The sequence below is a fragment of the Tyto alba genome, unplaced genomic scaffold, assembly GCF_018691265.1.
Source record: "Tyto alba isolate M040663 unplaced genomic scaffold, T.alba_DEE_v4.0 Super-Scaffold_33, whole genome shotgun sequence".
NCBI classification, from domain to species: domain Eukaryota; kingdom Metazoa; phylum Chordata; class Aves; order Strigiformes; family Tytonidae; genus Tyto; species Tyto alba.
Genome location: NW_024881308.1, coordinates 16,818,228 through 16,845,029, shown reverse-complemented (window position 1 = coordinate 16,845,029; position 26,802 = coordinate 16,818,228). Strand labels below are relative to the sequence as shown.

At 68.5% G+C, this 26,802-nt stretch overlaps 3 protein-coding genes across 5 annotated transcripts; 1 reads left to right on the top strand and 2 right to left on the bottom strand.

Annotated features, from left to right (window-relative positions):
• Window positions 1-1,519: 1,519 nt before the first annotated feature.
• Window positions 1,520-4,985, bottom strand: SLC52A3 (solute carrier family 52 member 3). Its single transcript, XM_042801226.1, has 4 exons — window positions 4,890-4,985; window positions 2,478-3,548; window positions 2,111-2,234; window positions 1,520-1,966 (listed from the first exon to the last, which is right to left on the bottom strand). The coding sequence occupies exons 2-4, from the start codon at window positions 3,503-3,505 to the stop codon at window positions 1,754-1,756; spliced, it is 1,365 nt and encodes a 454-aa protein (XP_042657160.1). The 5' UTR covers window positions 3,506-3,548; window positions 4,890-4,985; the 3' UTR covers window positions 1,520-1,753.
• Window positions 4,986-9,018: 4,033 nt separating this feature from the next.
• On the top strand, window positions 9,019-14,113 carry FAM110A (family with sequence similarity 110 member A). Of its 2 annotated transcripts, none has more exons than XM_042800783.1 (2): window positions 9,019-9,686; window positions 12,323-14,113. In XM_042800783.1, exon 2 carries the CDS (start codon window positions 12,370-12,372, stop codon window positions 13,390-13,392), a length of 1,023 nt encoding a protein of 340 aa, XP_042656717.1. In that variant the 5' UTR covers window positions 9,019-9,686; window positions 12,323-12,369; the 3' UTR covers window positions 13,393-14,113. The 2 variants fall into 2 exon arrangements, with proteins under 2 accessions (XP_042656717.1, XP_042656718.1); XM_042800784.1 differs by lacking the exon at window positions 9,019-9,686 and adding an exon at window positions 10,796-11,008.
• A 3,846-nt stretch (window positions 14,114-17,959) lies between these two features.
• Window positions 17,960-26,590, bottom strand: ANGPT4 (angiopoietin 4). 2 transcript variants are annotated; one of them, XM_042800782.1, is made up of 9 exons: window positions 26,168-26,590; window positions 21,580-21,735; window positions 21,210-21,331; window positions 20,614-20,846; window positions 20,111-20,226; window positions 19,510-19,611; window positions 19,248-19,414; window positions 18,342-18,472; window positions 17,960-18,230 (listed from the first exon to the last, which is right to left on the bottom strand). In XM_042800782.1, the coding sequence occupies exons 1-9, from the start codon at window positions 26,501-26,503 to the stop codon at window positions 18,070-18,072; spliced, it is 1,524 nt and encodes a 507-aa protein (XP_042656716.1). In that variant the 5' UTR covers window positions 26,504-26,590; the 3' UTR covers window positions 17,960-18,069. The 2 variants fall into 2 exon arrangements, with proteins under 2 accessions (XP_042656716.1, XP_042656715.1); XM_042800781.1 differs by having other exon boundaries at window positions 19,248-19,348; window positions 26,168-26,581.
• Window positions 26,591-26,802: the final 212 nt, after the last annotated feature.

Sequence of the window (26,802 nt, the reverse complement as noted above, 5' to 3'; positions counted from 1 at the left end):
GGGGGGGGGGTAGGAACCCGGCTCCTTTCAGAGGCAGGGGACTGAGATAATATATGTTAATAACCTGCAATCAGTCCTGCCGAGCTGTGCTAATATTGCTGACTGCAGCGGCTGGGCCCCCCCCCGCTTTCCAAACTCCCCCCCCCCCCCCGCCCAAACCTGCCCCCGCCGCGCTGGGGAGGGAGGGGGAGAGCCAAAAGAAAGGCTCAGCCTTTTTCCTCGGCTGCGGCCGGGTTTGTGCCTTCCTGAGCAGCTGTATGGAAATAATTCCCGTTGGAGGCGATTGTTTCCCTGGCGAGAGGGAGGGGGGGCTGCGGGGGTGAGGGTATTTGGGGGGGGTCCCAAGCGCAGGAGCATCCCCCCTCAGCATCCCCGCTTCAGCTCCCGGTCTCCCCGCAAGGACCGTGGGATGCTGAGATGGGATGAGCCAAACCACCCCACAGTGTCGTGTGTCATCCCCCCCGCGCCCCCCCCCCCCCCCAATTCCTGCCCTGCGACCCCCCCGGGGGCCTGATCCTGGACACACGCTGCTGTGGGGTCAGCCTGGAGCTGCTGGGGGGCTGCCCAGTGGTGTTGGGGAGGGGGGGGGGCGGGGAACAGAGCCCACTGCCCTCACTCCTGCCTCTACCGCGGGACCCCCGCCAGCGCCACCGGTTTTGGGGGGGGGGGGAGTTGGGGAAGGGGGGGGGGGCTGCCAGGCATTAGCTATTCCAACCGCGTCCTTCCCGGAGGCGGCCGGGCCGCAGCCGGAGCCCCAAAGTGGCTCCGATCGTGGCTTTGAGGGAGGACAAGGCGCGGGGCTGGCGCTGGGAGCAGATTGCCAGACAAAGGGCCCGGGACAAAGGCCCGGCTGCCTCGTGCCCCGGGGAAGGGGCGCAGGCGCGTGCGGGGTGGGGGTGCCAGCCCGGCTTGGGGGCACCCACTGCCCCCCAACTCCCCCCCTCCATCCCCCTTGCCCACCACGTCCCGGTGCCTCGCCCTGGCCGGCGGGGCCGGGGCACGGTTGGGTACGGGGTGGCACGGCCCTGGCACCGGTGCCATGGGCGCGGGGGGCTGCTTTGAGGCCCCTCTCCGGCTCTGCACCCCCAGCGCTGCTCATCTCGGGGTGCAGCGGGGCTGAGGGGGGGTGCAGCGGGGCACAGGGCTGCGGGGAGGGAACAGAAAGCGTGGACGGGGCCACAGCAGAGGATGGCAAATGCCGGGCAGGTCCCCCCATGCCTCAGTTTCCCCGGCTGCTATTGGGGACCTTGTGACACCCCCCCGGCCCCTCTCCCCACGGCACAGCCCTGCCCAAGCTCTTTGTCCCCCATCCCTGCAGCGTCCCGGGGCGGCAGCTGGGGGGTTTTGGGGCGCAATGATAAATGGCACCAGACCCCCCCCCCCCCCCAGGGGAAGGGATGAGGGACAGGACGTGGCCCCAGCCAAGCGATACCCGGGTGGGGGGCACGGTCAGAGGCAGCCCCTCCCTGCTCGCTGGCATGGCGGGGTGGGGGGACATGGGCAGCAGGGAGCCAAGGGCTGAGCAAACACCTTCTATTGCTTCGAACATGACAGGGACACCCCGTCCCCAGGCTGGGGACAAAACCACGGGGCTGCACCTGCCTGGGGTCCCAGTAGAGCCCGGCGGGGAGATGTGCCCGCAGCCCCCCGCCGTCTCCCTCCCCCCCCCCGGTCCCAGCGCTGCTTCCCGGCCCTCGCCGGTTTTTGGGGGTGCGTGCTGGCAAGGGGGGCTGTCCGCGGGTGCCCGCCCCGCTCACGCTGGGCACTGCAGGCTGCAGTAGTCGGCGGATTTGAAGAAGCCGTAGACGTTGACGAGGGGGAACATGAGCAGGGCCCCGAGGAGGGAGCCCAGCTGCTCCGCCGCCCCGTACCACACCAGCGCGCTGCGGCTGCGGCTCCGCAGGATCACCCCGGCCATCACCTTCACGTAGGAGAGCGTCCCGGTGAAGAGCACCCAGGAGAGGACCTGGCAGCGCAGGGAAGGGGGGTAGAGCGGTCAGCAGGGACAGGAGGGGTTCCCCACTGCGGGGATGGGGGGGACATCGGGGCGAGGGCAGAGCTGGGGGGTGTCCTTAAACCTCCCTGGGCGAGAGGGACCCCTGTGACTTACGATGGTGACGTCGCCCCACTGGGACTGCTGGAGGAGCGGGCAGGGACTCATCACCGCGATGGCCATGTTGTAGGCACCAAAGCCTGTCCCCGCCGTGGTGAGGGTGCCCAGCAGGGCCAGGGACCTGCAAGGGACATGGGAGTGACGCCGGGGAACGCTGCCAGCACGGCCCCGGTGAGGGGCACAGACCCACGGCACAGCCTGACCGCCTCCGTGCTGGCTCCATCCTCCTTTCCCGAGGTATCTCTGCTGCCACGGCACAGGAACCCCGTGGCCCCTCTCCCACCCGGCGCCTTCTCCCCTCTCCCCATAGCAAAGCCGTTCTTGGGGCAGAAGCCCCCACCCCGGGCGCAACCCCTCTACCCACCTGCCAGGCAGGAGCATGGCCACGATGCAGGCGAGGGGGTTGGCCATGGAGCTGAGCGTGGCTGCGAGGTGGTAGGCGGTGTTGCCGTAGGGCAGGCACGAGTAGGACTGCACGGAGGGCAGGACCCCGTTAGTCAGAGCGCTCACCCAAGCGATGAGGAGGTAGATGAGGATGAGCTTGGCCAAGGGGTAGGAGACCACCTCCGGCAAGATGTCCCCAGGCAGCTTGGCGTCTTTCGGGCATGGGCAACCTCCGCTCAGCTGCGAACCAGCTCCCTCGTCGGAGATCTGGTCAAATGAGCTCAGCATGATGCTGCTGGGGACCAGCTGCTGCTGGGAGAGCTCCCACACCTTGGGCTGCCTGGTGAGGAAGAAGAAGGCCAGCAAGCAGGCCAGCATCATTACAGTCATGAGGAGGAAGAAAACAAGGGTGGAAAAGTTGGCTGGGAGGTAGCGGGTCTCCAGCTGGAAGACGGTGTTCTCCACGGTCTCGTTGCCGGTGGTGACGTTGACCACATGGGTGATGTTGGCACAGCTGGAGATGCCGGAGCCCTGGCCCAGGGCGATGAGAGCGGGGATCAGGCCACTGAGCCCTTCGCCTATGAAAAAGGTGGTCAGGTACCGGGGCTGCAGCTGCATCATGAAGGGCAGGAAGGTGACGGAGGAGGTGCAGTCTACCAGGGCCAGGAAGAAGGTGAGGAGCAGGAAGGCAGTGCTGTGGGGCCTCCCAGCGATGGGGGACGTGTAGTCCCAGAGGAAGGCCAGGAGCAAGCTGGCCACGACACCCACGGACACGATCACGTAGATCACAGCCACCTCCTTCAGCAAGCCGGGCCGAAAGCGGTGCATGAGGGTGACGAAGAGCGGCCCCACGTTGGCCAGCTGGATGACGATGGTGATGTAGGAGGGCAGGTCCCACTGCTCCGGCAGCACCGTCACCAGCAGCGGCAGCTCGACCCACAGCCCGTTGATGGCCACCCAGGAGCCCGTGCCGAAGGCGCAGGCGAGGAGATGGGTGAGCAGCGCCATGGCTCGGGGCCGGGTGCCCAGCCCCGGGGGTGACGCTGCTGCGCTGCGGGGGGGAGAGGCTTTAATCAGTGGTTTGGGGGAGATCTGCCCCCTGACCCCCCCTCCCCGACCCCCAGCCCCAGCCTCCTGCATTCCCTCTCTGGACTCCCCACAACCTCACCCACCTCCCCTTTGCCCCCTGCAAGCCCTGGGGACCCCCCTTGCTCCCCACGAGCGAGGACACTGTGCCCTCCTGCACTGGGTGTGGGACCTGCTCAGCTCTGCCCGGGCACCATCCCGGAGCCCCGAGGCTTGGCACAGCCAGGCAGAGCCAGGACGGGAGCCGGCAGGGCATTGAACCTGCCCCGGCTCACGGTGCAGCCTGGCATGACACGGCACAGCCTGGCACAGCCCGGGACAGCGTGGCACGGCACAGCCAGGCACGGCACAGCCTGGCATGACACAGCACAGCCTGGCATGGCACAGCCTGCATTGGCACAGCCAGGCATGGCACAGCCTGGCACAGCACAGTCTGGCATGGCACAGCCTGGCATGACACGGCACAGCCTGGCACAGCACAGCCAGGCATGGCACAGCCTGCATTGGCACAGCCTGGCACGGCACAGCCTGGCATGGCACAGCCAGGCACGGCACAGCCTGGCATGACACGGCACAGCCTGGCACAGCCCGGGACAGCGTGGCACGGCACAGCCAGGCACGGCACAGCCTGGCATGACACAGCACAGCCTGGCATGGCACAGCCTGCATTGGCACAGCCTGGCATGGCACAGCCAGGCACGGCACAGCCTGGCATGACTCGGCACTGCCTGGCACAGCTCGGGGCAGCGTGGCATGGCACAGCCAGGCACGGCACAGCCTGGCATGACACGGCACAGCCTGGCACAGCTCGGGACAGCGTGGCATGGCACAGCCTGGCACGGGGTGACGATGGCTCTCACCTGGGGGCCGCGAGGCCTTGTGCCTCCCACCGCACCCGCAGGGCCGGGCAAAGCAGCGCCCGGCCGCGTCCCGCCTGCCCCACCTGCAAACCAGCCTCGGCTCGTAGCAGCCGGCTGAGTCAGGCAGGATCCGGCCACATCCCCTGCCCGCCGCGGGCACCTGCTCCCGTCCCACGCCCGGGAACGGGGACCCCCACGTCCCCGACACCCCTTCAGCCCGGCAGAGCCGACGCCGGCTCCCCGCCGCAGCGCTGAGCCCGCCCGAGGAAACTCAAAGTCTCCCGGGGCTGAGCTCACCGGGTGCAACAACCCACCCATGGCCGCGGCCCCGCGTGGGGGGGGACGGCGGGGCGGAGCGGGAGCCGGGGAGGAAGCAGGGTCCCACTCTGCCCGGTGCCTCGGCAATCTCCCGAGTCGTGGGGGGGGGGGGGGGGTGTGGAACTCACTGCGCTTTTGGGAACCGGCAGCAGCACGCGGGAGGGAGCGAGTCCTGGCTGCCGGGGCCGTGACGTGGGGCAGCCGCGTCACCACCTCCGGATGCAGACGGGTGACGGCCTGGCCCCGCTCTGCTCCTCGTCCTGGTCCCAGCTGGCGGATTCCCCGGGGTCGGGGGGGGGGCAGCCAGGGCGGGGGGACCCCCCGCACCCTCCCGCCCCGTTGCTCGGCAGCGGGGTCCCCAAGCTGCGGTTTGGGGTGCTTGTCCTGGGTTTGGGGGGGGGGGGGGGGGGGGGGGGTGTTCCAGGAGGTCCCGGGGAGGGGACGTAGGAACTGCGGGGTTGGTCGGCTGCCGGCACGGGGTGCGATGGGATAAAAGCGATACGAAAACATAAGGAAAAGCATTGTAGTTTCTGAAGGGATGGGGGGGGGGGGGGGGGGGCACCTGCTCCCGAGGGGACCCTGTGATTAGAGGGATGAGTGCCCCCGCGGGGAAGGGCAGGGGTTGGCATCAGCATGGAGGCATGGGCAGAGGGGTCAGGGGCTCCGGACCCCCCCCCCCCCCCCACTCCTGCCTCCCCTCCCGGTGGGTCCCCCAGTTTGCACCAGCACAGCCCCCACCCCCCGGGGCAGGCATTTTTGCAGGTGCGAATGTCACCCAGTGATGGTGCCTGTCCCCGCCGGGGATCTCTGCGGGGTCACGGGCTGGGATGGGGCCCCTCGGGGACCCCCGAGTGTGGCGGCTGTCCCACCTCGGGTGCGCTGTGGGGCTCAGCACCCCTGACTCTGTCCAGTGAGATGGGACCGGGGGATCAGCTGTAAGCTGGTGGATGAGCCACTTGCGCTGACTGGGAGGTGACAGGGGTGAGGAGAGAGAAGCCGGGTCACCCCCCAGCAGCACACACCCCCCCCCCCCCCCCCCCCCATCCCATCCCATCCCAGCACCCACCGCCCCGGGATGCCTCACGGCGGCTCTTCCCCCAGCACCCACCGGGTGTCGCTGGGACAGCAGGCTGCAGCCCTGCAAAACCCTGAAAAACCCTGCAAAAACCCTGAAAAAATCCTGCAAATCCTGCCTTCACCGGTGGCCTGCCCCGCCTGTCCCTGTCCCTCGGGGGTGGGGGGCGCAACCAGACCCTGCACCTTGCCCTGCTCCGGCTCCGTCCCTGCAGCGGGGACAAGGGTGTCCCTGTGCCCTTGGGGCTGCAGGGACGGGGCTGGCTCGGCTGAGTGCCCGTGGCAGGGGACACAAACACACACACACACACACACACACACACAAACGGTTTGGGGTGCTGCCACGGTTTAACCCCAACCTGCAGCTCAGCACCCCCCCCAGCCGCTCACTCACCCCCCACCGCCCGCCCCGGTGGGGTGGGGGAGAGAATGGGAAAAGGGAGAAAACTGGTGGGTTGAGATAAAGACTGTCTGATAAGGAAAGTGAAAGCTGCGTGCAGGAGCAAAGCTAAATCAGGTATTTCTTCCGCGCTGGCCGTGGCAGGCCATGGCAGCCGGGCCCGTCGGGGGCTCAGGAAGGCAAATGCCACCACCCCCTATGTCCCCACCCCCCCTTCATTCTTCCTCCCCAGCTTGTGTTGCTGAGCAGGACATCCTATGGACGGGATATCCCTCCATCAGCGGGGTCCCATTCGTGTCCCCTGCCCGCTCCTTGTGCACCCCCAGCCCGCTCGCTGGCGGGGTGAGGAGCAGAAAATGCCTTGACGCTGTGCGCGGGCTGCTTGGAGATAGCTAAACCCCCCCCCTGGGTTATCTGCACCAAACCCAAACCAGCCCCGTACCAGCTCCTATGGAGAATATTAACTCTGTCCCAGCCAAAACCAGTACAGGTGCCCAAGGGCGACCTGAGAAGGGGGGGGAGGCAGGTCCAAAATGCTGGGAGAAACCCGGCACAGGGGGCTCGGGGTGGCTGCGGGGCAGCTGAGGTCCCCCTGCGCCCACGGGGACGGGGACGGTGCTTGTCCTGCGTTTTTAATTACGCAGCACGAAGGAGCGGTGCGGCCGGTGGTGAGCCCCCCTCCCAAGAGCGAGTGGCGGCTGGGCAGGGGTAGGGGAGCCCCTGGGGGGTGCTGGGTGCTAGGATCCCCCCCCCCCTACACCACCTTGGACCGCTTCATGCTCTTCGCCCAAAGACACTGCTGCCTGCCCTGCCTGCGCGAGATGGCCGTGCTTCCTCCACCCCCTCCCCGCGCTGCAGCTGAGCCCCCCCCGGCCCCCCTGGCCGTGTGTGTGTGTGTGTGTGTGTGTGTGTGTGTGTCCCCGCCATCCCCTCGCCCCTCCACACCCCCGGCAGATGCGAGCGAAGGCCCCGGAGGCAGATGGCAACATTTGGTAGCCGAGCGGTCCCCGGCCACTCCGGTGACCGGCCGGCTGGGAAGCCCCCTCCCCACCCAGCCAGGGCGTGCAGCGGGGCTCCCCGGGCTGAGCTCGACAAGGACCCCCCCACTTTCCTCATCTGCAGATCCCCCCCCTGCCTTCCCACCCTCCGGGCACCCCCGGCCACAAGAACCATCCCTTGATATCTGCTTTCAGCTGAGAGCGGTGGGGACCGGCTTTGTGGGCAGGGGAAGGCTGCTGCTCCATTACGGGGGGGGGGGCAAAGGGGTCCCCTGTCACCCCAAAGAGCACCGGCTACCCCAGGCGAGTGTGTGACCCCCCAGCCTTGGGGGTGGGGACCCGCTGGCAGGTCACAGCCGCCGGCCCCCCATCAGCCCCCCCCCCCTCCTCCTCGGCTTCATTTGCATCTCATTTCCATGTGAAAGGAGCAGGTCAAGTTGAAAGTTGAAAGGCTGGGGGGGGGGGGCGGGGAGCGGCCGGGCAGGGGCTGCTGCTGGAGGTGAGACCCCGACAAAAGGGCCCGGATCCCCAGGGCCCGGCGTTCGCCTGGCCACAGGCTGCAGCTGCCATCTGTGGGTCCCTGTCACCGTGTGCCGCTGCCACCGCGCAGACAAAGGCCTCGTGCCTGGCGTGTCCCCATCTGTCACCCTCCCCAGCTCCCGGTGCCGAGCTGCCGCCTGCGGAGACGTGCGGGGAGAACCCGGGGGTGTGTGTGGGGGGGGGGGGGGGGGGGGCGGGGGGGTGGGCAGCATCCTTCCCTCTCCCCGCGGGGAAGCGGGGCGCAGGGCGACGGCGGGCCCAGCGAGAGCTTCCCCATCGCGTCCCCAAATCCCTTGGGAAGGTGCCGCCACCCGGCAGAGCTGCTCTGCAGAGCCCGCAGCCGGGGAAACTGAGGCAGGAGCAGGCAGCGGCTGGCCCCAGCTCAGGGCACGTGCCTCAGGGGGTGATTCCCCCGCTGCAAAGCTGGGTGCAGCCTCGGAGGAGCAAGGGGCTGTAATTAAATGCCAGGAATTAGCACCTGACCAAACGAGGGGGTTGAGGGGTGCTCCCAGCTCCAGGGGGGTGCCCAAGACACACCAAGCCTCTGCCTCGCTGCCCCGTGGGTGCTGCCGGGCACCCGCAGCCGCCTCCACCCAGCGCTTCCAGGGAGGATTTGGCCTCTGAGCACATTTTTTGCTTGTTGGTGGCTAGATTTAGCTCCCGGGAGGTCCTCAAAGCAGCACAGGGTGGGGAAGGGGTCTAGTCCCGAGCCCTTGTGGGATGTGAGAGCAGATCCAGTACCAGCACCCGCCTCTCCCTCCGTTCCCAGACACTTTTTCCCCTGTCCTTGCCCCGTCCCCGGAGCAGCAGCAGCAGAGGTGCTGAGCCGGGTGCTGGGGGAGCGCTCCCACGGCGGGCTGCCCTCCCCAAACCCATCCCGGGATGCTCCCAGGGAGGGTGAGGCTCTGGGGCGCTGCCTGGCTCCAACGCCCCGCTCCAAAAATCCACCCGGCTGCCCAGACATGCCCGGGCAGGGGCCGGCTGCCTGCACCCTGCGCGGGCTCGGGGGGCTGGGGGGGGACACACAGCCCCTCTCCGGGCAGCATTTTTCCAGCCGAGCTCGTTGTGCAGATCCAACTTTGCTGTTGCCCAAGTGCCGGGCAGCCCTCGGGCACCCGGGTGACCTGTTTTCTGTGTGCTCCACTCGGCTTTTCTCCCTTCGCCAGCTCCTTGCCTTGCTTCCAAGAGCAAGCTGAAAAACACGAGGGCTGTGAGCGAACTCCGGGCTGCACGGCCCAAACTCCCGGCCCTTCCACGGGAGACGCCTGTCCCACGGGGTGGGCAGCCCCCAGAGCCCCCCCCCAGGGTTTGGGTTCAGGCCAGAAGGTCCACGTGGTGACCCTGCTCCGCTCTGCCACCTCCCTTCGCGCGATCGGGGTTATTTTGCTGCATTTTGGAATTGATGGCGGAGGGTTGCTGCCAGGCGCGTGGGGAAACACGCTGATTTTTCCAAATCAGAGCAGGCCCTGCCCCGCGGGGGGGCTGGGGATTTTCTCCTCGCCCCGAAGCCCTGGCAGGGCATCAGGACCCTCTGCCCGCAGCGGGCAGGGGACACGCAGAGGTTGTTTTGGCTTTGGGCGGTGCGAACACCTCCGGCCGTGCGCCTGGCCGGCACCGTGGGCTGAACCAGCACCCGCGCCGTGACGTGGCCTGGCATGGGGGAATGCCCCGTGGTTTTAATCCCATGGGAGCGCTGAGCTGCCTCGGAGGGCGTCCTCGCCCCGTGCTGACTCAGCGGGAAGCTGCCACTCCAGCGCCCTGCCAGCCGCCGTCCCGCGGGGAGAAGGGGGAGGACGTGGATGGGGAGCAGGAGGAGCGGGGACATCCGGACACCCCCCGGGACGAGTTTAGGGAGAAGCAGCGTGGCAGCCGAGCCGTGCCGAGGAGGCTCCCGCGTCATAGGGCCGATCCAGGTAGGCGGTGGAGGGGATGGAGGTGCTGTGCTGGTCCTGTGCCAGCGGCGTGGGGCTGGGTCACTCGGCGAGGGGGTGGCACAAGGCGACCCGGTGTGCCAAGCGAGCCCGGCTGGGCTGCCCACTCTGGGAGGGACAGGAGCTGGGGCCACAGCATGAGTGGGGCCGTCAGCCCCCCAGGCACTCGAATCCCCACGCTCCGGCCGGGTTTGGGGCACGGGAAAATGTCGCTGTGTTTTTGGGGGCTGTGTTGGGGGGGGGTGGGTGGGTTGGCTCAGCTTGGCTCGGCGGGGCTTGGCGCAGCCCGACTCCGTGCCAGCGCAGGCGGCTCAGCGCCGCAGGAATGTGGAGCAGCAGGTTGTGCCCTTGACGGCCAGGCCAGGGAGGGGAGCCCACGCCGGCCACGGGCGTCTGTGCTGGGGGGCCCAGTGTCCTCACCCCTGCACCCCAACAGCCATCCCCTCCGTGGCTGAGCCTCTGGCACCGAGCTGAGCGCCAGCACCCGATGTAGGGATGTGTCCTCACTTTGCTTTACCCGGGGGTGGGGTGGTATGTTTGCACCCCCGTGCCGAGCTGGGAAGCCCTCCCTGTGCCGCAGGGTATGAGGACAGTGGGGTCCGAGGGGTGCTGCGGCACAGGCACCCAGTTCTCCCCAAACCCCAGGTCTCTTGCTGGGCTGGGGGGGCTCACAGCCCAGCCCTGCTTCCCGTGGGGGGCTGTAAGCACGGCTCGGGGTGGGGGGGGGTTCCCTGCTTGTCCCTGTCCTTGCCCAGCGAGGACGTCGGTGCCTTGCTCTGTCCCCAGGTCACCCCCACGCTGGGCTCCCCGCAGAGGGGTGCAGAAAACCACCCCGGGGGAGCAGGCAGGGGGGTCTGCGCTGGTGCTGGAACTGTCCCCGTGCCTGGCCAACCCCCCTGCAGACCCTTTCCAGGTCAGAAAGCAGCGTGTGTGTGTGTGTGTGTGTGTGTGTGTGTGTGTCCCAGCCCCCAGGCAGGGGATGGGAAACCGGCGAATGCACCGGCGTGGCTGCTGCGTGGGGACCCCCCTTGGGGTACAGACCCCAACGCGGGGTGGGGTGGGGGGGAGCAGTGTGCTGGCACGCAGGGGCTTGCAGGCGGTGCAGCCGTGGCTCGGCGTGGCCGTGGCGTGGGGCTGTGGGGGCCGGGGTTGGCTCCTGCCGCCCGCGCCCGGCGCTGGGACGGGCCCCGGGTTGCACCCAGGAAGTCGTGTAGGCAGGCGAGCGGCTTGACGGGGCCGGGGCCACCGGAGGAGGGAAGGGGGCTACTGCACGCTGGCCTCTGCCGTGCCCGCCGCTGCACCCGGTGAGTGCCGGCGCTTGCTGTCACCCCCCCCCAGGGTTTGCTGTCACCCCCCCGGGCGCTGAGCAGCTCGGCAGGGCCATGGGGAGGGGAGGGGAGGTGGGGGCCGATCTGACCCCACACATCCCCCCCGCCACCCCCTGAACCCCTCTGTGTGTTGGGACCCGTCGGGCTGTGCCCACCCCCGGGGGGGCTGCAGAGGGGTGCGGGGCTGGTTTGGGCCCCCCCCCCCCCCCCCCCTCAAACCCCCGCTGTGGGCGGGCTGTTGCCGCTGCGCGACCGTTGGGGCGGGAGGCTGAGCTTGTTGGGGTTGGCGGGGGTCCAAGGACATGGGGTGCAGGGGGCCCCAGCGTGGCTCCTGGCACACCTCGGCTGGGGAAACGCAGGTGGAAACCCCCACGGGTGCTTTCCAAAGAGTTCAGGGGTGGGAGGGGGGAGCCTGGGAGCAACCCCGGAGCCTGCAAGGGGGCTGAGAGCTGAGGGAGAGGCAGGGAGTGGAGCCCCGAATTACCCAGCCTGGTGGGGTGGTGGGTGAGTGGGGCTGGTGACGTACCCCTGGGTGGGGGGGATACACCCCTGGGTGCGGGCGATGCACTCCGGAGTGTGGGTGATGCACCCCTGGATGCAGGTGTGCTCCCCTGGGAGTGGGTGATGCACCCCTGGGAGTGGGTGATGCACCCCTGTATGCAGGCGTGCACCCCTGGGAGTGGGTGATGCACCCCGGGAGTGGGCGATGCACCCCTGGGAGTGGGTGATGCACCCCTGGATGCAGGCATGCACCCCTGTAAGCAGGCGTGCACCCCTGGAAGTGGGTGATGCACCCCGGGAGTGGGCGATGCACCCCGGGAGTGGGTGATGCACCCCTGTAAGCAGGCGTGCACCCCTGGGAGTGGGTGATGCGCCCCTGGGCACAGATGATGCACCCCTGGATTGGGGGCTACCCTCCCACCCCCCCCCTTGGGAACAGGCAGAGCTGTTGGTGAGGGGCTGCCAAACCACAGCCACCCCTCTCCGCCCGCCCGCGGCCTCTCTCCCCGGGGTGCCCCTCGCCGGGGCTGGGGGTGCCCTCCCCGCCGGCCCCATTGGCCCGGGTGCGGTTTGAAGGAGGCTTGCTCCGCGGATTGGCCGGGGGGACGTTTCGGGGAGGCCGCGGTGGCGGGCGGAGGCGTGGTCCCTGCCTTCAAATAGGCGGCCCGGCACGGCCGGCGCAGACAGTGCGGCACCGCACGGCCTTTGTCTAACGGCGGGGCCGGGGGCGCGGGCAGGGACCACCACCCGCCCCCCGCCACCGCCCCTCACTCCGGCCCCTCTTCGCAGCCGACGGCACGTGAGCCCTTCCCCGTGCCGCGGTGCCGGCGCGGAGGATGCCCGTCGTCGAGGCGCTGCAAGCCGGTGATGCCGTGAAGCGGGTGACGGTGACGGCGCCTTTCACCTCGGCCATGCCCGTCCGCATCCTCCGCAAAGGCCCCGCGTATTTCCGCCGGCGCGCCGAGCCGGGTGCCGGGAAACCCAGCGCGGTGGAGAGGCTGGAGGCCGACAAGGCCAAGTACGTGAAGAGCCAGCAGGTCGCCAGCACCAAGCAGGAGCCAGTGAAGCCGCCGCTGCTCAAGCAGCCCCTCTTCACCCCGGGCGTGCGCCGGGTCGTGCTCACCCCCAGCCGAAGGGCACCCCCAGGGCCGCGCCGCGCCGAGGCTGGTGGCCCGAAGACCTCCTTGGACCTGGAGATCCTCAACAACCTCATCAACTTCTGCGACAGCCCCTTCCCCAAGGCAGAGAGCCCACTGGGGCGGGAGCGCAAGCGGCGGCCGGAGGCGCTGGCGGTGCTGGGCGATGGGGCAGAGGGTGCTGGCAAGCCGTCGCCGGAGACCCCCGCTGCCTCCAAGCCCCCCGGCAGCGTGACGGTGCGGAGGGTGGACGTCCGTCCCTGCGGGGCTCCGCGGGGCCAGGCGACCCCGGTGCCCGTGTCCCCCACCCCGGGTGGGCTACCGGCCACCCCGCCACGGAGCTCGCCCGCCCGCCCCGAAAGCGCCCGCCGGCAGCCCCTGCTGCACCGCTCCAAATCGGACCTGAGCGACCGGCTCTCGCGGGCCACCGCCGACCTGGAGCGCTTCTTCAACTACTGCGGCCTCGACCCCGAGGAGGTGCAGGACATGGGCGCCGAGCGCTTCGCCCGCGCCAGCTCCGACATCGTGTCCCTCAAGTTTCACAGCGTGAGCACGGCCAGCTCGGAGGGCGGCCGCTCGCCGCCCAGCGCCGCCACGCCGGAGGGGCGGCCGGCCGAGCGCGTCCCGTACGGCATCTCCGTCATCGAGCGCAACGCCCGCGTCATCAAGTGGCTCTACGGGCTGCGCCAAGCCCGGGAGCCCCAGCAAGTCTCTGACGTGTAGCGGTGCGGCGGCGGGGACGGGTTGTGGGCCACGCCGGACGGGGAGGGAGTGGGGACGGGACCCTCGAGCGCAGCCCCTTTCTTGCTTCCCTGCTCCCCGTGCCGCAGCGGCGCTGGCACAGCCCCAGTGAGGTGGCCAGGCATCCTTCCCGCTGGTGCTGGCTCTGTCAGGCCCCCGTGCCGGCCCCGGAGAGCCAGGTCCCCGTGGGACAGTAGAGGACACGTGTCCCCAACACCCTCCCCTCACCTGCCCCCATGGGACCCCACGTCTGGTCGGCCTGCCTGCGCTTCCCGGGTGCTCCCGCCTGCCCTGCACCCATGGGTGGCGGGGGGAAGGGGCCAGATCCCCCCTGCACGGAGCAGGGATGCAGGAGCAGCCCCCCCCCCTGCAGCCTCCACCGAGGGGGCCACTCTGCCTGGGGTTGGGGGGGCTGCATCCCCGTCTTAATGCTGAAGGTCTGGGAGAAGCTGGGCGCTTCACGGGGCAAAGGGATGGGGGGGCAAACCCGGCTCCCCCACTTCAGGCAGCACAGGGCTGCGAGTGTCTGCGAGGAGTTGTGTCCCCTCCCGGGTGCCAGCGGGCACGAAGAGCCCTGGTATTTATGAAGACAACGGTCGTTGGTCTTTTCCTCATTTTTACTGTTTTTCCTGATGTTTGAACTGTAAATAGTAATAGTGATAATAACGCAGCCGGTTTCATTAAATCCCTGGGCTTTGGAGGCCGTGTGCGTTGCTGTCTCTTGAGGCGGCGGAGGTCGGGATGGGGCAGGGGCAGGCAGTGCCGAGCGGCGGGGGTGCCGGGGGGGTGCGATGGGGTGCCGTGCCGCGGCGTGCCAGCGCGGGGCCCGGCGGGCCCGGCGGAGGCGGCGGTTGGGTCCGGCAGGTCCCGGCAGAGCCCTGGCCGGCGGGATTCCCCTCTGTGCCGCAGCCAGCACCCCGCCGACCGCGCCTGCAGCCCTCCCCTGCCTCCGCATCCCGCTCCGGCAAAGCGCTGCCGAGCTTGGCCGAGCCCCGGCTCCCCCGGGACTGTGAGATGGGGGCGGTGATAGCGGAGACCTCCCAGGGGGGAGGATAAAAGTCGGTGCAGGGAGAGCTTTGAAGATGAAAAACGCCCGGGCGTTATCCCCCTCGGGCGGCCTCGCGCAGCACCATGGTCCCCCCCTTCCAGCACCGGTGAGGTCCTCCTGCTCCTTGCCGCGCGGGCAGGGAGCTGTTGGGGAAGGTGACACCAAAGCCACCAGCGCCTGCACCCAAGGGACCCCGGCTGGACACCGGCCCTGCCGCTGCCTCCCCCCGGCTGGGGCCGTGGCTGCAAATTGCTCCCCCGGTGCAGGGAGCCAACCTGCCCGGCACAGGCACCGCTCGGCAAATGCCACGTGCATGGTGGCGGTGATGGCCCAGTGACAAGGGCCAGCTGAGCACCCCAGGGCTGCAGTTTTCATTTTTGAAGGGGTCAAAGCCGCTGCCGCCCCTTCCCTCCCCAGCCAGCGCTTCCCCCCAGCTCAGCCTTGCTCCATCCAGCTCTTGGGGTCCCCAAAAAAGCCCTCACGGGGGTAAAATATTTCCCACCCCAGCCCGGCTCCTGCACTGGGCATGTCTGCTCGGAGCCACCGCCCAGGGTGCAGGATCCATCCAGCTCCCGCTGGGGTACAGGGAGGTCCGGCTGCCTGCGATGCGGTGGGCGGGGGGGGGGGACAGGGTGGGCAGGATGTGGTGGCCAGGACGCGGTGGCCAGGACACCGAGGTGGCATCTGGCCGGTGAGTCAGGCTGAGGAAACGGGCTGGGGAGGAAGCGCACACATCCTTAATGATCAAGGGACCTTAATGATAAAGTGGCACGTGGGGTGCTGGGTGCCTCCCCGAGGCACTGGACACCAGGGGGTGACAGGGACCCCAGGGACTCCCTTGGGGACAGGCTTTGCCCCCGGGGAGAGCTCTGCAGGAACTGGATCCCCACCGGCGCCTGGGACCGGCTGCGCTGCCGGATTCCTCGGCCCGGCGTGTCCAGGGCTTGGTCTAAATTTGCTCCTATTGCCAAGGAGAAGGGGGGGGGGGGGCCCAGCAGCGAGTACGGGCCGAGCAGCCTGTGTGCATGCCTGCTTGTGTGTGCACGTGTCCATGCGCACGCATGTCCATGCGCATGCATGTCCGTGTGCACGCGCAGATGCACGGACAGCAGGAGCCGTGTTCTCGGGGGGGTGGGGGTGTGTGGGTGTGGGGGGGTGTGTGTCAGAGCCTTCAGCTGACCCCATGAAAACCTTGGCACGGCAGCGTTGAGGCGACGTGTGACACCCCCACCCCCCCCCGGGAATGTCCCCCCCCTTTGCGTGTCCCTGCTGGGGACAGCAGGGTGGCCCCAGTGCTCCCTATCACCTTCCCTGGCAGCTGCTCCCCGCAGCTCCAGTTTCGGTGGGGAGACGCAGCTGAGCCCGTCTGTTATTTCGAGGAAGGAGGGGCAGTCGGATGGGGGGGAGTGGGGGGGGTCCATTGCCCTCGCACTCCCCCCCCCCCCAATGCCGGGGTCTCCCATGGGTGCCCCTTGTGCAGGCAGGAGCTGGGAGAGAGACAAAACCAGCAGCACTCCAGTCTGGGGAGCCAGGCCCAGCACCCCCGGGGTGGGGGCCGCCCCCCTGCCTGGCACGCAGCCCCCAGCCCAGGTGCAGCCGCGCCGGGGGGCCGGGGGGGACCCTGGGCCCGCAGCCGTGCCGGGATGATTGCCGCCTGCAGTGCGGCTCCCAGGCAGCCTCCCCCCACTCCCCCCCCCCCCCCCCCCGCCTTGTATTTTCCATATTTTAATTATTCCGCGCAGCCCCGCTGATGAGCATCTTCTGGAAGTGCCAACTACGTCACGTGCTTTAATCACCGTTAATTAGCGAACGCCTGGGGACGGCTTTGCAGGCAGGGCGTCGGGAGCCTCCTCGCTGCCCGTGCCAGCACCCTGCCAGTGGGTCCCACCGTCCCCACGGGGAGGACAGCGTGTCCCTGCGCCCCTCGCCCCGCTCCGGGGTTCTGGGGTTGGGCGACGGCGAAGGGTTCCCCAAGTCCTCAGCTCTGCGGGGTCTCTGCAGTCACCCACTCGGGGCGAGAGGGACCTGTTTTGGGGAGGGGTGCGTGGGTGTCAGGGAGGCAGCGGGTCCCTGGCAGATGCCACCGCTGCCACCGGTCCCCAAGGGCTTGGGTACCAGTAAGACAGGTGACCTGGGGACCCCCCGGGGGTGAGGGGTACTGGGCTGCAAGGTACCACTGGTGGTGATGGGGCTGAGGGGGACAGGGACACCTGCAGAAGGGTGACAGGGACAGGCTGTGGCTGGGTGTCACCGAGCTCTGCCCTCCCCGGGGCTCACCTGTGCACCGAGCTGCTCAGGGTCTCATGGAGACACCTGGGGTCTGTCTGTCCTGCCCTGTCCCACAGCCCTTCCTGCCCCCCCCCCCCCCCTTTTCTCCCGGTTGCCGAAGTGGGTGGAGGGGTGCCTGCCCTGAGGTTGTGGGGTGCAGGGACCCCACTCCCACTCTGCCGACTCTTGGAAAATAAATATCTCTCCATACAAAAATAAAAGCGCCTCCAGCCCAAACTGCGTCAGAACCTTGGGGGGGTGGGGGCGGCCCCCAGCTGCCCCGCACCCCGCTCTTCCCAGGCTGCTCCCCAGTGTCCCCTCAGGGTGGATTTGCCACCTCAGTGCAACCACGGGCAAGGGGGTCTCAGCCTTGTGCCCCGCTTCCCCCTCCTGCACCCCCCTTTCATCCCTCCCCTGCCCCAGATCAGACCACCCCCCCCTCCCACCTCGCCAGGACTCTTTCCCCCGCCACCTCCCACCCTCCAGCCCCATCTCAAACGCAGCCCTGTGACCCCTCAGCCCCATCCTGCCCGTCCTGGGGCTCTGCCACCCTGCCTTCACTGCCTGACCCCCCCTGCCTGCCCTCCCCCACCCCCCCCCCAGCCTGGGGACAGTCCCCCCAGTGACTCCCACCCACCCCAGGGGCTGGAAATGCCCATCCTGGTCCTGCGAGGAGCAGTGGCAGTGCTGCCACGCGTGGGGACAGTGGCTCGGGCCCACACACGCGGGAGGGGACAGCCCATGCCCCCCTGCACGGCCATGCCCGGGGACCCCCACCCTCGCCAGCTCCCCTAATCCCATGGCGAAGGCGGCAGGGTGGGGGCTCTGCAATGCCCCAAAACCCCCAGAAAAGGCAAAGCCCTCACCGTGCCTTGGAGCCTGGCTGAGGGTGCACGGAGTCCTGGGGGGGTCTTGGACCCTGCCCCCCCCCCCCCCCCCATCCTCAGGGCAAAACCCAGAGGCCCAGCAGGAGGACGGGGAGAAGCTGAGGTGGGACCGGGTGGTTTCCATGGGCTGAAGCCCTTTGCAGCGGGGAGGGGGCTCTGGTTTAAGTCAGAGCCCCCCTCGCCATCTCCGGCAGCACCAGCTCCTCACTGCCCGCGGGTCCCTCCGGCACAGCCGGGGTGCCCCCCCCTCCGCCAGGCGCAGGCTCCCGGAAGATGGGATCAACACAAGTTAAAAAAAAAAAAAAAAAAAAAAAAAAAATATATATATATATACATATAACTGGGGAGGGGGGGAAAAGCTTCCCTGCTCAGTCTCCACCAACCACCCCTTCTCCCGGACCCTTCCCGCCGTGCCGGGCTGGTACCAGTTGCGGCACGGCCCTGGTTGCCGGCGTGCTAGAAGCCGGTGGGTCGTATCAGCATGCGGGTGCCCTTCAGGGAGTAGCTGGGCCCCTGGAAATGGTGCCAGCGGATGCCGTTGAGCTTGCGGATGTTGTGCCGCGCCGGGTAGTAGATGCCGTTGAGGTTGGAGAGGCCGCAGGCATCGAACCACCAGCCTGCGAGGAGGGAGGGAGAGAGGGTGGCATCCCGGGTGGGCGCCCATGGGGTGCTGCGTGGGGTTTGGGGGGGGGGGGGGTGGGGGGGTTGTCCCACCTCTCTCCGCTCACCTCCCGACAGCATCTGGGCGCACTTGCAGAGGCAGTTGTCGTTGTCGGCGTCGCGGGTGCTGAAGCGGGTGCCCTGCAGCGCCATGCCGCTCTGCTGCCCGGCCGTGCCGCTGTAGTCCTGCAGCGAGAGCCTGTCGCCAGCCCCCGCCCGGCATGGCCACGGCCACCGTCAGTGCCAGGTGGCTACTGGTTGGTGGGGGTCGGGGGGTGGGGGGGGGGGGCGGTGTCACAAAGCCCCTCAGCCCTGCTCCGCAGCGGTGGGGTGGGGTGTTGAATGCCGTGGGGCGCCATGAGCTGAGGAAGGGCCGGCGTGGAGGGATGCGGGCAGAGATCCTGCAGCTCCAGCTTGGGCTGGGTCTGCTGGCTTGGAGGGCCTGTCCTGAGGGTCCCCGGGACGGGGGGGGGGGGGCGGGATGTCATGCAGAGAGGGCCCCCCCCGAGGCTCCTGGAGCCCTCTTGGCTGGGGGTCGGCGTGGTGCGTGCACGGGATGCCCAGTGCAGGGGATCTCCACCCCCCCAGCCCAGCACCGAAGCACCCAGGTCCCTGCCACCCTCCTGCCCGTGGCCAGGCCTGGGTTCCTCGCAAGCCCGGCGGCAGGAGCGCGGCATCCTTCCCCCCCCGGGCCTGGGGTGCCCAGCACCCCTGGGAGTGCCCGGTGGCCACGGCCGTGTCACCCCCACTTGCCCAAGCAGCGGGCGCTCTGGCTGCCTGCTGTCACCGCTCCCGGCTGAGATGGGAGATCCCGCTGCCCGTAACCCCGCCGGGAAATCCCAGTGTGATCCTGCACCCCTGGGGCACGGCAGCCAGCCCTCGCCCGTGGCCACCACTGCCCTCGGGGCTCGGGGACAGTGGGAGGTGGCTGGGTGACCGACCCCCCCCACCTCCCTGTGGTGCTTCTCTCCTACCTGTAAAGCTGCCGCTCGCTCCCCAGCTGGAATTTCCCGTAGTGGGCATAGACCTGGCCGCCCTCCCAGTCCCGCAGCTCGACGCGCAGGGCGTAGGGTGCCTGGCTCGTCAGGAGGTGCACGGCCTCGTTACCCAGCCAGTACTCACCCGCCGCGTCCCCAAAGCCCTGGGGAGGGGGGAGCAGCGGGGCGGGTGAATGTGGGGTGGCCCCCGGCTACTCCCCCCCTTCCCCGGGGCAGGGATGAGGGGGGGGTTGCAGACCTGTTTGTACTCCCTCCAGCTCCTCTGGAAGCTGAGGCTGCCGTTGACGCGGAGCTGGATGACGGTCCAGCCCCCCCGCTCCGTCTCCATGTCGCAGTACGCCTGCAGCGGGGAGAGCCGGGACGGGCTGCAGAGTGGGGCGACGAGGTGGGAAGTGGGGTGCCTATCCCCCCACCCCCCCCACCCCCCGGGCTGGGCAGCTCAGCATGGGTGCTAGAGCTTGCAGAAGGGCTGGCGAGCATGTGCTGTGCCCAGCGCCTGGTTTAGGGGGGGGTCTCTCCTCCCTCCGTGACCGTGGGCAGGGGCTGGGGCACAGCGCTCATGGGTGGGGATGACTTTAAAATCATTTTTTATCCTCTGTCTGACAGCCTGGGCAAGCCCTGCCTTCACCCCCCCCGCCCCCCGCACCCCTCCGAGGCACCTCACCCCCCACAGCCAGATGGGGTGGGGGGCACTGCCGCGGCGAGAGGGGGTTGGGACGTGCCAGGCGACAGCAATAACCCACCCTGGTGCGGGGTGGCACTGGTGGGCACTGGGTGGCACCGGGGCCGGGCAGCACCCCGGGGTGCTGCGGTGGGAGCCCTTTGGGGGCTGTGCTCACCTTTTTGGGCTCGCTGAGGTTGGCGATGCGGAGGGTGTAGACGCCGCTGGCGTGGATGCCGGCCCGCTGCACCTCGGCACAGTCCTGGAAAAGCTGCTCCTGCCCGGGCAGCGGGGCTGTGGCAGAGGGGATGGTGAGCCGGCAGAAACCCCGCCGCTCCCGCAGCCCTGCCTGGCTCTGTCGCTCTTCCCTTCTCCCTTTAGGATGTTTTTGTGCCCACGGATTATTTTTCTTTCTTCTGCGCCGTCTCCCCAGGGCTGGGTGAGGCGGCCGTGCTGCACCGGCGCTGCCGCCAGCCTAAGCCGGGGGATTTGCCACGGCTGGGGACGGCGTCGGGCCATGGACCCTCCCTTGGGGGCTCGGATGCGATGCAGGGCTCGTTTTTGGGGGGAAGTGACCCAAGCCTGAGCTGAGCACAGGGGCTGGCCCAGCAGCCTGGCCCCTCTCGGGAAGGGCGAGGGGCTCTCCCGCTGCCTGCGCCCTGCCCGCACTGCCCGGCTCACCTCTGCCCTGGGAGACGAGGCGCACCAGGCTCTGCACCGACTCCAGCAGCTGGACCTGCTGGCGCTGGAGCAAACTGGTGTTGGCGCTGGTGGCCAGCAGCGACTTCTCCAGCTCCTCGATGGTGCCGCTCTGCCGGCTCACCAGCCGCTGCAGCTTCTCCTTCTCCGAGCGGGCCCCCGCCAGCTCTGCCTGGTGCTTCGTCTCCATCTCCAGCACCCGCACCTCCAGGATGCTGGAAAGGGGGAGGCCGTGGTTATGGGGAGGGGGGGGGGGGCTGTGGCTGTGCTGGGTGGGGAGCGGGTGGCAGAGCGGACCCAGCCGCAGCTGCGGTGCCCCAGCGTGTCTGCGGGGACACAGCGTTGTCCCCATCCTCTGCTGCAGCCACCGAATTGCACCATGCCAGGCACCTCCGGGACGTGCTTGAGGAGACCAAACCCCAAGGGGGCTGTGCAATCCCCCAGGGACCCCAGCTAGCCCCTGGAGGTGTTCAAGCCCCCCCTCAAAGTGCAGCTGCGCTCCTGGGGTGGGAAAAACCAGCCTCCCCCCCCCGAGGTCTGGGGGCTTCAGGGTGTTCCCGGGTGGCCCCGGGTCCTACTTGTTCCTGTTCTGCAGCTTGTGGATCTCGTTCGTCTGCAGCAGCAGCTGCTTCTCCAGCTTGGTGGTAGACAGGGAGTTCTCCTGCAGCTGCATCTCGATGCGCGACGTCTGGTTCAGCACCTGCGCCGGGAGCCGAGGGGAGCATGGCCGTGAGCAGCCGGGGCCACGCCACGTCCCCGGTGTCACCGGGCTTGCTGCTCCCCGGCAAACCCCACCCTGGGCACCCCTGAGCACCCGCGTGTTCAACCACGCATCGCCGCGGGGCGGGGAAGCACCCCGCTTTTAGAAGCTGAGAAACCAAGCCACAGCCCTGGGGGTGGTGGGGCCGTGGGGACATGGGTGCTGGGCGCCCTGGCCAGCCCCCTCACCTGGGCCTCCACGTCGGTGAGCTTGCGGCTCTGCTCGGCGCTCTGGTTGAGGAGGGTGCTGCTGATCTCCAGCATGGTGGCAGTTTGGTTCTGCACCGCCGTCTGCCGCAGCTGCGCCATCTCCGGCTTCATGCTCGTCTGGATGTAGCTCTCCAGCTGCGGAGGGGGGATAGCGGGTCGTTTGGGCAGCCCGGCCGAGCCTGGCAGCGCTCGGCACGGCGCCCGGGCACATCCCTGGGACCGTTTTGGCGTGGCACGACCCATTTCAGGGCCATTTGAAGCTTCTTGGGAGGACAAAGGGATCTCCCTGCCGAGGTTCCCAGCCTGCGGGACCAGGCACGGGCTGGTGTGTGCCCGGATCTGCTGGCAAACCGGGGCTGCTGCCCGCCTGGGGTGGCCTGAGCCATGGGAATGGCCGGCATCGGCATCGGTGCTGGCGTTGGCATCGGCTGCCAGCCCCCAGCCCCAGCGTTCCCAGGGTTGGGGCTGTGGAAGCTGAGGGGGGAGGGTGTCACCACCAGCCAGGGAAGGTGGGTGTCCGTGTTCCCCCCCCCCCCCCCGCCCCGGTGTTGCCCCACCACGGGAAAGCACTCGGGGCTGGGAAGAAGCCGGCTGTGCACACAGCTGAGATGTCGCTTCCGCTTTCCCAGCCCGCGGGGGGAGCTGCCTTTCCCAAAGGCTTTGCTATTTCTGGCGGCCCCACCATGAGGTTCCCATTCGGCCTTTCCCCCGGGGCGAAGGCCTCGGCGGGGGGGGGGGGGGGGGGGGGGGGGGGGGGCCCGGTCCCTCGGCGGGGGCCGTGGGGAGCGGAAGGGGCCACGCTGCCGCCCACGCTGGGAAAGCAGCCCCGCACCGGGCAGCCCCCAAGAGCAGGAGGGGATGGGATGTTGGGGGGGGGGGGGTGTGCTGCCCAGCTCCCTCCACCCCACAGATCCCCCCCCGTCCCCACACCGCCCGCATCCTGCTGCCCTGGTGCAGACAGAGCCCCGCATCCCCCCGAGCATCCCGTGGGGTTGTGGTCCAGGAGAGACCGGCCGGGGTGGGTGGGTGCTTTCGGGCGGGCAGGCAGCGGGGCTGGGATGCTCGGCACGGGAGCGGGGCCGGCAGCGGGCCAGGGCACAGGGCTCCGCTCTGCACTTGTTTGCACATGATGAAATCTCGCTGGCAGCAGCCGGGCCCGTTCCCTCCTCCCCAGACCCGGCGCAGCGGCGAAACCAGCACCCCGCCGGCAGCACCCACGGAGGGCAGGAGGGTCCCAGGGGCTGGGCACCCCAGCTGGCGTTGCCTGCACCCCGCTTCTCCAGGGATTTTCCCTCACGGGAACGTGCTCGCAGGGAGGAAGCAGGGAAAGGTCGGAGAGCCGCGTCTGGAAAACATTTCCCCAAGCTGAGTGATTGCTGGAGAGTTTCCCTTTAACCACGTCGTTAATCTTGTTGCTTCACAGGGTTCGAAGAGGCCTTTTCTCCCTCTCAATCTTGCTGCTTTTTTTTTTTTTTTTTTTTCTTCTTCTTTTAAATAAACATATCTCTGAGCCCAAGGGCAGTACATACCCATGGAAAAGGTCAGGCTGGCACAGGGAGGTTGGAGCCCAGCCGGAGAAATAGCCCCAGCTCCTGGCCCTGGCAGGTCACTGGGACCAGCTGGGGCTAGAGGGGGGCACAGTGTCCCCAGCCTCGGGTGGCACAGGGGACCCAAGTGGGACAGTCTCTGTGCAGAGAGCTGGGAAGCTGGGCTCGCCCTCCTTTCGCCCCACAGGTGCCGAGGCTTGCCTGGGCTCAGGGGGGGGGGTCCCACCAGCCTCGGGTCCTCCCCAGGAAGGGCAGAGCAGCTGGGGGGGGACACACCGTGGTGATGTGGGTCACCCCAAAATGCTGCCTGGGAGCAGGAGGGATCCCGGCCACGCCGCCGTCCCGGTGCCAGCCACCCATTGCCCGTATTTGGATGATCCTGTGACGCCTTCTTGCAGTCACATCCTGCCCCCGTCCCTGTCCCCATCCTGCCCCAGTATTTCTAAGCATCCTAAAAGCACTGGCTGGGGGGCAAGGTCAGAAGTGGGGAGAAAGCCCCCCACTCACTGCCTGCGCCCCGTGCCAGGGTGAGCAGCACTGGCCCCTGTGCTGTGGGTGCCCCAGAGCTGCCACCCTGCCACTGCCCCACTGGGGACCCCATCCCACCCCGAGCCCCCCCGCGCCCCAGACCTGGAGGCACCATCAGTTGTTTGTGTTTGAACTAAAATTAATTCCTCCTGAGACAGGAACAGTCGACGGGACGGCAAGCAGAAGCCACGTGTCCACGTGGGCTGGGTCCTCACCATGTCCCTGTCCCTCCCGGCCATGGGGGGCTGCACCCCACTGCCTCGGGTGGGGTTTTGGGGGGATACTGGGGCTGGGGGGAGCCTTGCTGGATGCTGGGGGTGCCTGTTGATTCTGGCAGGCCCCCCTCCAGCCCTCAGCACCCGGCAGGGCTCCCCGGGCCAGGGCAGAGCAGACGGGGATGCGACGTTGTTTACAATCTGTCCCTGAACCCGATGCCTCCTTTGAGCCCTGGTTTGTTTTTTCAGGCCTGGAGTCCGACCAAAACAATCCTCCCTGGGCAGCTCTGGTTAAATTAGGAAAGCCGAGGAACAAGAGAAAAAAAATAGCTGTAAGCTGCCTCTAAATGGAGAGGGCTGTGCTGCGGGGTGGGATGGGGTGGGATACTGGCTGCTCAGTGCCCCACTGCCCCGTGCTCCCTTGGGGCTGTGGTGTGGGGCATCGCTGCCCACAGCTGCCCAGATGTGCTGTGGCTGCCTGCTCTGGGACAGGGCCTCGCGCCCCTGTGTTGGGACCCCCAGAACCCCGCTTTGCTCAGCCATGCCCGAAGGCTGCCCTTGACCTGAGAGAAGCTCAGAGCTGGTCTGGGCACCCCAGGGCATAGGGACCCCGAGGCAGGGACCCCAGGGTGCAGGGACTCCAGCACAGAGGGACCCCAAGGGCATAGGGACCCCAAGGCAGGGACCCCAGGGTGCAGGGACCCCAGGGTGCAGGGACTCCAGGGTGCTGTGACTCCAGGGTGCTGGGACCCCAGGGTGCTGGGACCCCAGGGTGCTGGGACTCCAGGGTGCAGGGACCCCAGGGTGCTGGGACTCCAGGATGCTGGGACCCCAGGGTGCTGGGACTCCAGGGTGCAGGGACCCCAGGGTGCTGGGACCCCAGGGTGCTGGGACTCCAGGGTACTGGGACCCCAGGGTGCTGGGACTCCAGGGTGCTGGGACCCCAGGGTGCAGGGAGCCCAGGGCTGTGCATGCTCAGCAGACCCAGGATATCCCTCAGGGATGGAGATTCACTGGTGGCTGGCTCTGCTTGTCCCTCTGCGACACCTCGGGCTGGCTTTCAGCAGAGCCGTGGCTCAGCGTTTTCCCAGCTTTTGAGGAATTTGTCATCTAGGATGGCTGAGGGGGACAGGGGACAGCCCTACACATCCCTGCCACCCGCCCTTGTCCCCCACGGCCAGGAGAGGCTCCCCGAGCAGCGTGGCTGGCACCGGCCACCCCCAGGACCTCTGCTCGGTGTGTTTGGGGCTCGGCACGCACCGTCTCGCAGCGCTGCTGAGCCGGGGCCATCACCCAGGAAATCGGGGTGCAGAGGCACTCAGGTCCTGCTGCACCCCGGTGGGACACTGCCGGGACGTGGATGGGGCTGTGCTGGCGCTGCCGCTCGGCTGGAGGGTCCGTGACAGCCGGGGACAAGCCTCTCACCCTCTTATCAGCACAGGTGCCCAGGGTGCTGGGACCTCACTGGGGTGCGGTTTATGGCCCCCCCGGGGAGGTGTCCCCCAGGATGAGCTGGTTGGGGGGCTATTCCTGGGTCTGATGGAAGTGTGTGGGGGGGCACCAGTGCTTGCGAGCCCTTGGGAAGGAAACGCTGCTTTCTGCCTCAGGCAGCAGGGACGGGGTGAGCTGGGGTGGGGGGCACCACTGTGGGCACACATGGAGCACCCCACTGCCCCCCAGCTTGCAACCCCACGCCCCCCCCAGTGTGTTTCAGTGCCACCTGGGGGTCCCACTCAAAGCCTCACCAAGCGCCGTCAGCTTTTGCAAAGCCCCGAAGAGGGAAAACGATGAAGCTGGAGAGGTTTTGGTGGCCATTAGGTCCCTCGCTCCGCCGCTTGCCAAAACCCTCCCCAAGAGCTTCCCAGCAGGGCCACATCCTGACCCAGAACGGGGAGCGCTGAGCCCCAGGGGAGCCACAGCAAGGGTGGCGGGGGGTGCAGGGGGACACAGCCCCAGCGACGAGCGCCGGTGACCTGCAGCACCCACCGCCTGCAGCACCCACCCCCTCCGAGGAGACAGCACCCGGTGCAAACGGGCCAGGATGAGGCCCAGGTTGCAAATCTGCAGGAGAGATGCCAGCGCGGCCGCAGCGCCGCTGCTTGGGCAGGCATGAACCCCCCCCCCCCAAAACCCCCCCAGCACACCCACAGGGAGCGGGGGCAGGCAGCCGGTATGGGGTCGCTGCGCACTCGGGTGCTGGAGGCAGACCCCTGCCCGTCCCCCTGTCCCTCCCCTCCGTCCCCCCCCCCCCCCAACTCCATCCCCCCTGCACCCTACCTTCAGCAGCCACCGGGTGCTGTTCTCCAGGATCCTCTCGAGGTGCTGCAGGCGCTGGGCGGCCCCGTGGCCGGCGTGCGAGGTGCCGAGCGGCGAGTCCCGCTGCAACAGCGCGTTGGCGGGACCGGGGGCGACGACGGGGGCAAGGGGGGCAACGGGAGGGCAGGGCGGCGGGTCGGCCTCGGGCAGCACGAAGGTGTAACTGCAGTGGCCGTGCTGCACCCGGTGGTAACGGCGGCGGCCGCCCGCATCCAGCGCCCGGCGCTGGGCTCCGGCCACGCACAGCACCGTGGTGGCACAGCTCAGGGCCACGAGGCCGAGGCCGAGCACCCACATGGCGCTGGGGAGGGGGAGGCGGAGGGGGGTCCCCACGGTGCAGGGGTGGGAGCGGGGTTGCGGCGGCTGGGGGGGACGCGCCGGTGCTTCCCGCCGCTCTTTGGGTCAGTGGGCGCTCGCCGTTGAGTCGAAAAGCTGCAATTTCGGCATTTCCTCCCTCTGAGCCGGCTCCGGCCGCCCCGGCCTTTTATCACCAAGCGGTTGCAGCCCTCGCAGGGGGGAGAGGGGAAAAGAAAAAAAAAAAAAAAAAAAAAAAAAAAAAAGAAAAACAAAGGAAAAAATCTGTTTAAAAACAATAC

Coding starts and splice junctions, on each gene's coding strand:
- SLC52A3 (XM_042801226.1), bottom strand. CDS start 3,505: ATGGCGCTGCTCACCCATCTCCTCGCCTGCGCCTTCGGCACGGGCTCC. Junction 2,235..2,477: donor GCCATGCTCCTGCCTGGCAG/GTGGGTAGAGGG, acceptor TGTCCCTTGCAG/GTCCCTGGCCCTGCTGGGCA. Junction 1,967..2,110: donor AGTGGGGCGACGTCACCATC/GTAAGTCACAGG, acceptor CTGCGCTGCCAG/GTCCTCTCCTGGGTGCTCTT.
- FAM110A (XM_042800783.1), top strand. CDS start 12,370: ATGCCCGTCGTCGAGGCGCTGCAAGCCGGTGATGCCGTGAAGCGGGTG.
- ANGPT4 (XM_042800782.1), bottom strand. CDS start 26,503: ATGTGGGTGCTCGGCCTCGGCCTCGTGGCCCTGAGCTGTGCCACCACG. Junction 20,227..20,613: donor CCTCGTCTCCCAGGGCAGAG/GTGAGCCGGGCA, acceptor CCTCTGCCACAG/CCCCGCTGCCCGGGCAGGAG. Junction 19,415..19,509: donor GCTGGAGGGAGTACAAACAG/GTCTGCAACCCC, acceptor CCCCCTCCCCAG/GGCTTTGGGGACGCGGCGGG.